The sequence below is a fragment of the Lonchura striata genome, chromosome 5 (assembly GCF_050655825.1).
Source record: "Lonchura striata isolate lonStrDom1 chromosome 5, ASM5065582v1, whole genome shotgun sequence".
NCBI lineage: Eukaryota > Metazoa > Chordata > Aves > Passeriformes > Estrildidae > Lonchura > Lonchura striata.
In genome coordinates, this window is record NC_140707.1 from 62,027,677 (window position 1) to 62,040,482 (window position 12,806).

Here is a 12,806-nt window from a genome sequence, read left to right on the forward strand (position 1 = left end):
GGTCGTGGATATTTGTTACACCTTTTGTGAGCAAGATTTGGTGACCCTTCAATGATCTTGTCCTGGCTCTAGGAGAAAGTATTTTAAACCACTCCCATTGCCCCAGAGGTGTGACCTCTGGCTGGTTTGGTGCTGGATAGGGGTTCTAGGGTAGGACTGGGATAACCCTGTGCCATGGCAGGCTCTGCATGGGGCTGCTGGTGAGAACTGGCTCAGTCACTCAGTACCAAGCTCTGCAAAAGTTTTATTCATAAGAGGATAATGGTGTAAGTAGAGAAAACAGGTCAGTGAAGGAGCACAGTGCAGCTTGGCCTCTTGACTTTTCCTCAGTCTGGAATGAGAGGGAAAAGCATTAGAGACACTCCAGAGCCTGACTTTCCTCCAAACATTATGGTTTGCTCTCCTTTTCCTGTTTATTCTCTGTGACAGGTTTTTTAGAGTAGAGTAAGATGTGCTAAATTACTTGTGCATTACTTGTACATTCTTATTTTTACTATTTTCTTGCAATTATTTAATATTAAACTGCTTAGATGTTAGAGTTTAACAGTGGAGAAAGGTGATGGCCAGGCACCTTCAGCAGATGCTCAGTGCAAAAGGCTCATCTCCCACTGGCAGTGCAGACAAACTCCAGCACCAAAAGATCTGCAAGGTGAATGTGCAAGCCTGAGCAGAGACCAAAGAATAGGAGCTTCTCTGGGACCTGGGCTTCACTTCAGGCTGGCTGGAGTAAGGACAACACTGTTGGGCAGGTCCCTCTGCACAGGCAGGCAACCAGGAGCAAGTGCTGGTTCCAGCAGGTTCCAGCCTGAGCTTTTTGCCTCTATATTTGGATAACCCACTGGGTTAGGTCATGTCAACTCACCGCATTGTCATGTGATAATTCACAAAAAATACAGGTATTTTCCCAAGATTCCAGGTGTTACCTATTCCATTTGTGGCTCTTTTTTGGCTATAGATCTTGGTAATCATATGCTTACTAGAAACCAGGAAGAAAGGACTGTATTTTTCAGGTTCTGAAGAGATGGAAGAGGAGAGGACTGTTATTCCAGGACAAAAGCACTTTCCCTGCAGCACTGGCTTGAAGTGGCTGCCCACTCTCACCAAGGCTGGGCAAGAAAGGTCAATGCTGACCCTTTCAAGAGGGTTCAATCCAATTTAACCAATCTGCTGATTTTTGAAGATGAATATTAAACAGAAGAGATGGATGATAATGGGTCAAAATGTGTCACACAGAATGAAACAAACAGTATTATCCGCAAACTTTTTTTCTTAATTTACAGTTTTGTAGTATTGAAACAATATTCTATAAATCTCAAATACAAATACTTGATTTCAGATATCACCTGGGAACAAAACTAAGCAGACTTTCTTTAACTTCAGGCAAACAAATAGTACTAGTGCAGAGGTTTGCCATCCCACAGATGTAATGCTTTCAGAATAAACAGGGGTGAATATTAGGATTTGGGGTTCCTAGGAGGAGCTCCCTCCTCTCTACATTTAAATAAGATGTCTTTAATTTGCCCCATAGTAAAATGTAGCAAATTGGAGTAGACGTTGTGCACAAACCTGAATAATTTTGTTATTAAGACCTCTCTATGATTCAATTTTTATATATTTTTATACATAATTACCTATGGTCGGAACTCAGGTGGATGAGTCTGACTGCACATTAATGTAAAATAAAGTATCAGTAGGAGAAATCCTAATATTTGAATGTGTGTGAAATTTGAGGGGCCTTCATGAAATACCAAATTTTCGGTAACTTTGGTGTATTAGGAAAATAAAGCAAGTTCTAGAAGTGTGCAAGCATAATTTTGCCAGTGAATACTAATATACAACAAACTCTTATCGTGGAGGAATGTGGCTACTCAGAATTGTGTTACTGAGCACATTTATTACCTGTCACATGTAGTTGACATAAGTATCAGTGATGTATGGTCCTAAGAATCACCAAAAATTTTGCTAGACCTTCATGAAACCACTGGTGCTTGACTTGTGATTAAAATAATGTACAGAGAGTAATACAAAGATTCTCAGGTTTATAAAGGGAACGTTTTCTGGGCTGTTTACAGAGAAGCCTCTTAAAGCAGCAGTGGGACAATTGTGGCTTTTATGCATAGGAAGAGCAGAAAGTCTTCAGGATAAAGAGTTACTAAACTCTTGGAGTTGTCTCACTCCATTTGGGGGGAGACAGCAAGCTAGCAATGGGTCCCTGGAGGCATTTTGGATGTTGAAAGATTGATGAAGTGCTTTGCAGGAAAGGATTCCCCTGGTGTGCTGTTTTACGTTCCTTTCTGTTATTTCACTGGAGGCCAGATAACAGGCTCAATCCTGTTTCCATTTAAATGAATGATTAAAAACCTCCATTGAGTGCAGGAGAGCAGGGATGGAGCTTGATGTGGTGTTGCTCTGTGTCACAGTAACAATTGGTTGTCGTGCATCAAACACTGCTCCTGGGGGCTGCATCTGTGTTTCAGCCACAGGGCAGCTGCAGGTCCTTTGCTGCTGATTTTGGTGGCAGCAAAGCTGAAGGCGAAGGTGCTGTATGTGGGATGTGGGTATGGCATTGTGAGTAATGCTGTGTTAAGGCCCTCATGTCTGATGGTTAGGTGTAGTCTCTTTGTTGTAAGTAATGATAATTAATTTTGATTGATTTAGCAGCTCGTGGTAACCGTGGATTCCAAAATTGATCTGAAATGGAGACAGTATTGGGTTTTAGGCTTGCTCTGATGAAGCCAGTGATGTGCTCTTGCTTGCTTTAGTGTACAGCAGAGCTTGTGCTTGGCAAGGCTTGGGGAGAAGGATGTGGTGTCACACTGGCTGGGTGGGACTCTCCCAGGAACAACATTTCCCTGGCAGGGCATTGCTGTGCCCTGGCAGCTGATGCTCCCCCACCTCTGGAGCTGGAGGTGGCACAGGACACCTGCTAGCAAAGGCAGGTGGCCACCATCCATCTAGGAGACAGCACTGGGGATTATTTTTAGCCTTTCCACTTCTATATGACAAGGGCAATCCAGTGTAGGTGCTGTTTGCTGGTGTATTTCTCTCCCATTCTCCCTCTCTGTGAATCCAAGGCAGACTTGAGTGTCCCCCAGCAGGTCTGGAGGATGCAGGCAATGCTGCCACTGCTGCCAGGCTGCAGCTCCTGCAGCAGTTGGAGGATTAGGCAGGCTGGAAGGAGCTCAAATCCCTCAGCTGCTCGTGTCAGATATGGAGGAGCTGCCACAAGACATTAGCTTACCTTAAAAAACAGGAGGGAGAGGTGTGTGCTGGGTAAGTACAAAGGCACAGCTGTTCTCCAGGTATCTCACAAAGCAATAGCAACTGGTGGATGAGCTGGATTTTATGAATTCTGAACAATATAAATAAAATAATGTTTCGTCCTTCTGATCTGAATATATTGCTCTGGTAACAGAATTTAGCTGTTTCTATGATACATAATAAAAATACAATTTATTCTGAATTTTCCTACCTTATTCATTATAGAGATATCTGCTGGCATCACTGATCCCTCTATAAATGCTGTGAGGACTTTCCAGGCTCTTACTCACAGCCTGGAGGAGGTCTGTGGGCTACCTGGAGGCTATGCAAAGTGATTGACAAAACAAGACAGAGTCAGTAGGCTTTAGTGTACCATGGGGGATACATCTGCCTTGGAAATCTTTTTGAAACCCACAAATCAGAGAAGATTGAAAATTACTGCTGTAATCAACCCAGATCCTCTTAATACTTGAAGTACCGTGCTCCCTTTCATTAAAATGATGACAGTGATGGGGTCAGGCAGGCTTGGATGTGCAGCAGTTGGTAAAATTTATGAGTGGTGTCATTTGGCACAGTGGCAGTGCAGCAACATGGTTTGGCATCACCCAGGAGCTTTTCCTTTTCTTGTGTGTGTGCATGCTAGGGAGGCAAACCCAAACAAAGAGGGAGGAAAAGGATTTGTGTGCAAAGCAGATTAACCACTTGCTATTGCATTGTCAAAAATTATTTAATATGGCTTGGGCTGAGGAAGGGAAGTATATATATCTATATATGGATCTAATGTTAACAGGACAGTCATGAACTTAAAGTTTTTGCAGGATAGATCCCAGCAGTTTCATTTCGGTGCACTAACTGAATCATAAATGCACCATAAGGTGCACTATTTGCTTGTTGAAAATCCCTGTTACATTTAAAAATCTCACATCTCCAAAATTTGCAGGATTCATTTTTTTCTTCAACTTGTATTTCCCCTGGTAGAAGAAAACTGGCTTGGAGGTCAGGAGAGTGGAACTGAAATTCTGGCCTGTATTGACATGTGACAGCATTTGCCAGTGGCATTTATTGCCCTTGAAGGGTGTGCTTTATTATGATTCTCTATATGTTTATTAGCCAGGATATGATTCGTAAATGTAATGTATTAAGGAATTTCTGTGTAAAGGAGAAAAATAGTTATTTACACTATACAAAATAGTGGTCAAATACTTCAATGCTGGTGTGCATCCACATTTGTGGGTTTCCCTTCCCCACTTTCTTTGCTACTAGGATGAAGAAAAAAACTGTTCCTGTGTGTTTTGCTCCGTGTATTTTGGGACTTCTAAGTGCGTCAGTGGGTCTGGGTATTAGGCGTCAGCTGGATTAACTTAATTGATTTCTTCAGTTTACCTAACATGGCTTTTGCTTCAAGGTCTGCTTGCTTCCAGTTTTGAATGTATAACTCAGCTGTGGGTGTCACGTTTGTTTTGTCAGCAAGCTGTGAAATATTGGTAGGTTTTCATGCAAATGTAAAAGGCTTTGCTTGCCAATAGATACATAAAATAAATAGAGCATTCATGCTGTTGGACAGTTTTCATAATGTTTATGTGATGCAGGTTATTTCTCAGGGCTTAATGTTTTATATAAAATAGATTATTGGTTCAAAACAGCAGCATACAAGAGGTTTTTAAAGTCTGTGAACACATAACATGTCAGCTTTAATTTAACAGATCCCATTGAAAGGATTAGCAGATCTCTTATAAAACACATGTTGAAAGTACTGATAGTTTCTGTTGGGTTTTTTCCTTTAGACGTTTTAAGTAATAAGCAATAAGCAGCAAATTCACTCTTTTCTTTCCTGATTTGTTTGCTTTTCTCCCCAGTGAACAGAGTATTTGCCAAGCCCGAGCTTCAGTTATGGTCTATGATGATACCAGTAAGAAATGGGTGCCAATCAAACCTGGACAGCAGGGATTCAGCAGAATCAACATCTACCACAATACAGCCACAAATACCTTCAGGGTAGTTGGAGTTAAACTGCAGGATCAACAAGTGAGTAACTATATCAAGTTTCCTGTAAATTAACCTTTGATCTCATTTAGTAACCTCAGTTCTATACCTAATGTAACATTTCCTGCTCCCTGCATGGTGCCTACAAGTCTGTGTATACTCCAGTGATTCAGGTTTTGTATAATTTTTTGCACACACAATATATCATTAATTATTACTGTTTATTTTGCAAAAATGACTGTTTGGTAGATGCTAAAGAAATTTAGATGTTATTTCTTGCCCCTTCCATTTTTTCTTGTGAAATGAGTCTTACTGACTCTGCAGGTTTTGCTCTCAGCTCCTCCCAAATTACTTTTTACTTGCTTTTGGTACTATATTAAAAATAGAAATAAAAATCAATTGTCCTGCACTCCTGTCCCACAAAGAGTGGTTGTTACATTGCTGTGATAAGCAACTAGTTTCTTGTAATGCAGTTTAAAATCCTAGGTGCACACTGTGATCTGATTTACAGCGGACTAATTTTGCAGGACCTCCTTGTGTATTAAAGGAATAATATGGGATTTAGATAATCAGAACTGGGATCAGAGCCCGCTGGCCACCAAAGCACGATGCTCACCGGGGCTGCCACAGCGTGGCTCCTGGTTTGAGGTGTGCTGGGCAGCACGTGCCATCAGAGCTCCCTAACCGAGTGTCACAGCTGGACCCCAAACAGAAGTGTACTTGAGTGGAGTAGTGGTGCATTACCTGCATTTTAGAGCAGGAATTTCTGAGCTGAGGGCTCTCCCCGTGTGTTGGCAGTGGCAGCCCAGCCTGCCCAGCTCCTGTGCTCAGCTTGAGCCCTGTGCGTGGCTCGGGATCGGGAAGAATGGGCCAGTGGTGGCCTGTAGGGCCAGGAGTGGTGTTGCTGCCTGGGAAGGTGAGGGGAGCACTGCTGCTGGTGTGACATTGGCAGGGACAGGGCAAATCAGCCAAGCTGAGCCAGGTCAGGCCAACCCAGAGAGCAGGAGCCAGGACACCACCACCTCTCAGCTGCCACAAATGGTGAATGGATTGATCTACTTGTGGAAATACTGATAGCTGTAAAGATGCTTGGCCCAACTGGAAAAGTTACTCAAGTTGCTTACTGGAGGTGATAATGTATTTGCTACACCACGCCTATACAGAATAATCATTCTGAAAAAGGAAAAGCAGAACAAAAATAGGTGGGTTTTGAGCACACTGGTTTTCAGCTCCTTGCAGTGCACTTCTGAAACATCTGCCAAAAGTTTTGTGACTGGTTTTATTCTTTTCTGTAGAGCAAAGGCAATATATGAAAACAGTACCATTCAGAAATAGACAATATTTTCAAAAATAAATTAAATAGTGTCTTCTTAGTCAGTTGTGAAAGCCAGTACTGCTCTGTCCAAGGCTATGCTAGTTATTTATTTTACATGGCCAGCAGGTGAATGTAAATGATTTTCATGTGACTGCAATCTAAGATGGAACTGAATAGCTGGTGTAAAAGAAGCAGAAGTCATATAGTCAATATGTATATATGCAAGGGAGAGTAAGTACCAGAGGTCTGTCTTAACCAGAGTATGCAGTTTAAAAAGTAAGACATAAGAAAAAGTCAAATCTTAAGTTGCACTTTGAGCATGCTTTGTGTTAACTGTAATATTTTATTTGCTTGCTGTTACAACTTATGAAGATGCTTCATGCTATCTAAAAATCATCTCAGTCCAGAAGGTAACAGGTAGAAGAATATATTTCTCTAGAGCTTAAAGACTAAAACTCCTCTTTTGAATAAACAGAAAGTGTAGTCACTTACCTTAGTCGCCTGAAACTGCCTGAAACAAAGCGTTCCCCTTAAATATGATTTCAAAAAATCCAGTATTATGAATAAAGTCAAGACAGCACAGTAGTATTCAAAGGAACACTCTGAAAGTCTCAAGATTCAGAATTGAATATATTTTATATGAGTCTCACATGGAATCACAAGCTTGCTAGGCTTGCTAAGTATCTGCCTTTGAAGAGAATAGAAATGAATTTCAGTTAAAATAATTCTCTCTTCAAGCCACTTCATGCTTGCTCTCAGGTTCTGTTAAATCTCACTGAAATTGAGGCTTTAGTGAAGCTGTTGATTTGCCAGAAAAGACATATTTATCTGAAAAGGACCAATCTTCAGCTAAAATGTGATTTGGTATACGATGAAGCTACAGAGTTTTTTGAAGAGTTGAGAAACTAGTTTAGAATATGTAATACAACAATACCATGGAGGAACAATTTAAATTTTTCTTAAAAATTTGTCAAGACTGTAGTAATCTTCGTGGCTTCATCCCTGCCTGACTCTATTTACCTTTTAATTTCATTGGTTTATATTACAGCTCTAATAAGATCTCTTTTTAATTTTCATCCTCTTTTTCCACGTATCTTCTTCTGTACACTCCTTGTCTCTGTCTAGCTGTCTTTTTTCCATCCCTCTTTTGGTGCATGTGCTGTAGCTTATTACATGGTATTCTTGTTCTGCTTACCTCATCTCCTTATCACCTTATCTCCCTCTCTAACTGACAGTGACTGAAAACCTCCCCGCAAACAAATGTGGTTGGTAGAGCAGCAGGGCTGCAGCACGGTTCTCCCCAGCTCTGGGTCCCTCGGTGTGCCTGGGAGGTGCTCCCCGTGCACAGAGCCACTGGTGCAGTCTGAAGCTTTGAAGTCACCACAGGGAGCAGAACTGGTTTGAAGCTAAGGCCAGATCAGTGTAAAAATCGCTTAACGTCATACATAAGCTTTGATGTTTCCTTGAGGCCTTCATTTTGGACTTGATGTTCACTGAGGTCTTTCCCAACCTGAGCAGTTCTATGGTTCTGTGATTCTTGAAGACAACAGTCGCAATCAAGTCTTTTAAAACACCCATGTTGCAACTTGCCAGCTGTTGTTGTTGCCTGGCCTGTTGTGAAGGTGACATGTGTGAACTTCAGGCACCGTGCAAGAAGTTCACAAAGCTGAAAAGCAGTAGCTCCCCATTCCAGAGTCCCCATCAAGTGAAGGTTTAAAATTAGGACTTTACATTAAGTGATGTCAGTTCAGCATGATCTCATCACCCAAAGGCACGAGCTGAACAAACAGGCAGGGAGGAGAGTGCAACTCAAAAGTGAATCACATCTCCTGAGGGGCTGGTGTGTTCATGTGGCTGAGAAGTGAATGTAGAAAGAGGGCCCTGGGGAAGGTAAGACATTTTATATGTGAACCCAAGCCAAAACTGAAACAAGAATGGGATTCTTACTATATAAGCTAACCACAATATTTGAAAAGAAAGAACCAATTAATCACTGTTGTAACTTATTAGAAGTTCGTCAGGTTTAGGCCTGCCTACAGAAAGAAAGAATCTGACCCTCAGTTGTAGCAGTTTTTATATCCTTGCTGTTTTAGCAGTCATGACTGCTCCCTGAGAGATGAGCCTGAGTGCTGGCAGCATGGCAGGGCCCAAGCTGCTGAACCATTTCATGCTCTGCAGGAACAAGCAATTGTCTTGTCCTGGTTCAATGAGCAAGAGTATTGGTGGTGAGGCTTCTGTGGGAACTCTTCCCATGATCCTGGCTGTGCTCACATCTCAGGTGTTTCCCTGAAGCCCATTCCATCCCTTCTAGCCCCATTCCTGGGAGTCCCATCAGCCACCACCATCATCACTGCTGATAACTCACAGCTCCACAGTCAAAAGGAAGGGCTTCTTGGTGTTCAGCTTTTGTACAGATTGTAAAATTCCTTGTCAGTACCAGGGAATTTTACCTGCTCCTGAAACTGAGGTGAAAGGGTGAAGAAGAGTACTGGGGTAGAAGTGAAACAAATCTTTTTGTTTTAAACATTACAGTGATGGGAACATTGAAACATGTCAACATAATGCTATGCATGACTAGTCTGTGAAACTCCTTGCCATATAAGATCATTGAAATACAGAATTTAACAGACTTCAAAACAACACAGACATTTATATCAGTAAGATATAACACAATACAAGAGTAAGACTATGTTGACTAGGACTACATTGTTTCAGGATATAAAATACCAAAAGAGGGTTGAAAAGAAAAAAAAATAGGTGGCATATAAAATGTCATGGTTCAGCATTTAAGTCAAATTCTAAGGGAGGAGTTCTGGAAGAACCATGGACAAACACATTATTTATTTCTTGAAGATTTTCAGTGACAGGTTCTCCAATTCACCTATTGTAGACTGTAAGTGAGGATTAAAAGATGAACTCTTGGTCTGATCAGCCTGGCAGATGTGCTCTCTTACTGACATACAAAGCTCTAGAGTAAAGATCCCTTAGAAACACCTGTTAAAAAACCCTATGCTTCGAACAGGGAGACCTTCTTTATTTTAATTACTGCTCTGAAGCACTTCATTATGATCATGTGCCGTGTAAAGGCTCCACACCATCTGTACAAGACACCTTTGTGCACTCATTCTTAACAACAGCAGGAGATCCCCTCTCTTTTTTCATTTTCTATGAACACAAGCCAAAGGAGATAAAAATGAAACTCTGGGTATTTTAAGTTTCATTTCTCAGTAAACTCTGATTTGAGTTTGAAGATAAGGTATTACATGTGTGGGCATCCTGATAATTACTGAAGGCCAGCATTCAAATTCTGTCTTTATTCAATTAAAGGGATCTAACCCTCAGAACAATGAAGATCCTTGGAGTTCATTGGAAGCGGGTTTTGAACAGTTTACCTGACTTGCATGAAACAATTTTTGGCATAGGTTTTTACAGTTTCTGCCTTTCATTATACAGCTGCACTGCACCCTCTGGTGCTCTTTGGGCTTTGGTAGTGGTGTCCTTTGAAACAGAGGTTTCTGTTAGTAGGTGAGAAAGACTCACTTTGAAAGCCTGGTAGAAGCTCACAATCTTTCTAAACTTTTCATCAAAGATACTACCTAAGCCTTCCCTTGGTTGGTCTACTCAAAAGTGGTTGGAAGACTTAAAAATTGGTCCATGTTAAAACTGTTGGTTTAGAAATCCAGTCACGAGTCTACTTGATGCTCAAGAGACTGAGTGTGAGCAACACTGGTACAGGCTCTCCCAATACTCAGTAGAAGAATGGGGGTGATGTCACAATTTTTCAAGGAGAAAAGGCTACCCAAGCTGTCAGATACAAGAGGAAGTTCAATGCATCTGCTGTGACCAGTTTCCACTTCATTCTGGTTGGTGTGGGTGCCTTCCCACACAGCATGTTGGTGATGCAGTTCCCATTTCCAGGGGACTAATTCTTGGGAACCTGCATACCCAGTGTGGGGCTGCATCTTCCTTTGGCTCACAGGCCAGGAATTTCTCTATGAAATGTGTCAAAAAAAACCAACCAACCAACCAAACAACCAACCAACCAACCAAACAAACAAAAAAAACAGTGTAGGTCTGATTGCTTCTCAATGCATTTTCATGGAGCCTTAGTAATGATACTGGTTTGAGTGCAGCAGCTGCACCATCATATTTGTGCCTAAAGCTAGACCAAGGATTCAAAGACAATCTTCTACATCACTCTCTAATGCTGGCTCTGTAAGTAAATGCATCCTACAAATAAGAGTATTTCTGTAATCATCTTGAGGTCTAGGGGCTTCTTTGCTGGTTTCCATAATTTTTTGTATATTAATATAGTGAAGTTACAAGACATCTGTTAACTGTATCAATGAGACAGTGTTATCCTTCAAAAATACTAATGTGTGTTAAACAATTTGTTCCTTATTAGGTGCTCATCTAATGTTTCTCTGACAGTTTAAACTAGTAGTCCACTGAAAATTCAAAACTCAGAGCTAGGAGCCGCTAATCTTTGAAATTAATCTTTAGTTTTTAAAGTCTGCTGGTATAATTAAGAATTGTTAGTCATTTACAAAAAATATTGTTGGACTAATTAAATAACACTGAAGCTTTTTAGTTGCAGTCATAGTGTTAATAGAAGACTTTCCAAAAGGTTGGTCAGACAGCAAAAAAAAAAAAAGGTAGGAAGGTAGGTTTTCTGGTTTGTGGGGTCTACCTCTAACTCTGTGTACAAATTGGTACAGGGTGCAGTGCCCACTCCTGCCTCTTCACCCTTAGCTAGGGCAGCTTACACTTTTATCAGTGGAGGTTTCTGCTGTCTGGATCCCAGCTCTACAATGTAGCTGGGTGTCCCAGTGCCCTGCCCGAGGATAAACAGGGCATTGTCTTTAGCAGATTAAATTAAAAAAAAAAAAAAAAGCCTTCTGCTGAAGTCACCCCTTCCCTGGAAAACACCACACATACAGCAGGGGAGAAGGTAGGAGTGGAATGGTTGTCTGGGATTGTCATTGCCTGATTCTAAAGAAGAAAATAAAGCACAAGAATCTGATGGTGATCAGACACATGGGAGGAGGAAAGCAGAACTGGTACAATGAGTCAAACATTTATGTGCTACAGGGCAAGGTTAGTGCCAAGAGCTCTTTTTCTGACAATCGTGCATGATCATCCTCCAAAAACTGGAAACAGCTGCTGGCCCTGGCTCCTGACAGCTGTTTGCAGCATCTGCACAGCTGCATCCTGTGGAGGTGCTGTAGAAAACACGAGCAGGTAATAGATTTTGCAAAACTGGCTTGCAAGTCCCGGAGGCTGAACTGAACAGAACTGTTGTGAATCTCACCCCCAGATGTGGATCTTCTGTCGCTGAAACAAACACTGCCTTGCCGTACAGCCATGTAGGAGCTGCCTCTACCCATTTAGCTAACCTTCACAGAAGGGTTGGGTGGGTTTTTTCTCACTGAAAGCAGAGCTACTGTTAATCCTTATCCCTCTGTTTCAAATCACAGGTAGTGATCAATTACTCAATTGTGAAAGGACTGAAGTACAATCAAGCAACACCTACCTTTCATCAATGGCGCGACGCACGGCAGGTCTATGGCTTGAATTTTGCAAGCAAAGAAGAGGCCACCACGTTCTCCAATGCAATGCTGTTTGCTCTGAATATCATGAACTCACAAGATGGAGGTAAATGAATCTCTCTTAATCTGTGGCCTTTTAACATGCTTGTTACCAATCACCTAGTGCAGTTGTATTGGATATTATGCCATTATAACACACATGATAATAAAAAACCTGAGCCTTTAGATCAGCATTTGCGGTGGTATGAATTGCACATTTTCAGATTTTATTTCCCTTTCTGCTCATTTTTCATAGTGGCTTAACTCACTATAGGAAATCAATAGTTATTTGGGAATGCCTCAGCAGGCAGCTAGCCCCACTGATTTATGTGGATCTGTATATATGTTGTTTTACATATGAGATAGCAGAATAAAACTCTTCAGTAAACAGAAGCTAGAGTAAAATTGGCAAAATTGGCAAAATCTGACAGGATAGGACTAAAAGCTGGTGTTTCCAGTGTGTTGGGCCAGCTTCAGCCGTTGACTCTTGTGGGTCACCTTTCCAAAAGAGGAGTGTGGGGCACCTTGGTTATTGAATACTATATTGACTGTAAAAGAACTTTGTGGTGAAGTTTGCTGCTCTGTGAATTTGTCATTGCATTAGCTTGAACTGGAGCCAAAATAAAGTCCTGGTTTCTCAGTTTGTGGTATCTGGATGA

The 12,806-nt window shown here is 41.4% G+C and overlaps 1 protein-coding gene across 8 annotated transcripts in view; it reads left to right on the top strand.

Moving 5' to 3' along the window:
- The window catches only part of EVL (Enah/Vasp-like), a 137,508-nt gene that overhangs the window by 67,308 nt on the left and 57,394 nt on the right, over window positions 1–12,806 (top strand). For all 8 annotated transcript variants that reach the window (XM_077783966.2, XM_021549710.4, XM_021549711.3 and 5 more), the window contains exons 2-3: window positions 5,118–5,286; window positions 12,037–12,214. In XM_077783966.2, the coding sequence (XP_077640092.1) occupies window positions 5,118–5,286; window positions 12,037–12,214 (347 nt within the window). The remainder of the gene's footprint in view (window positions 1–5,117; window positions 5,287–12,036; window positions 12,215–12,806) is intronic.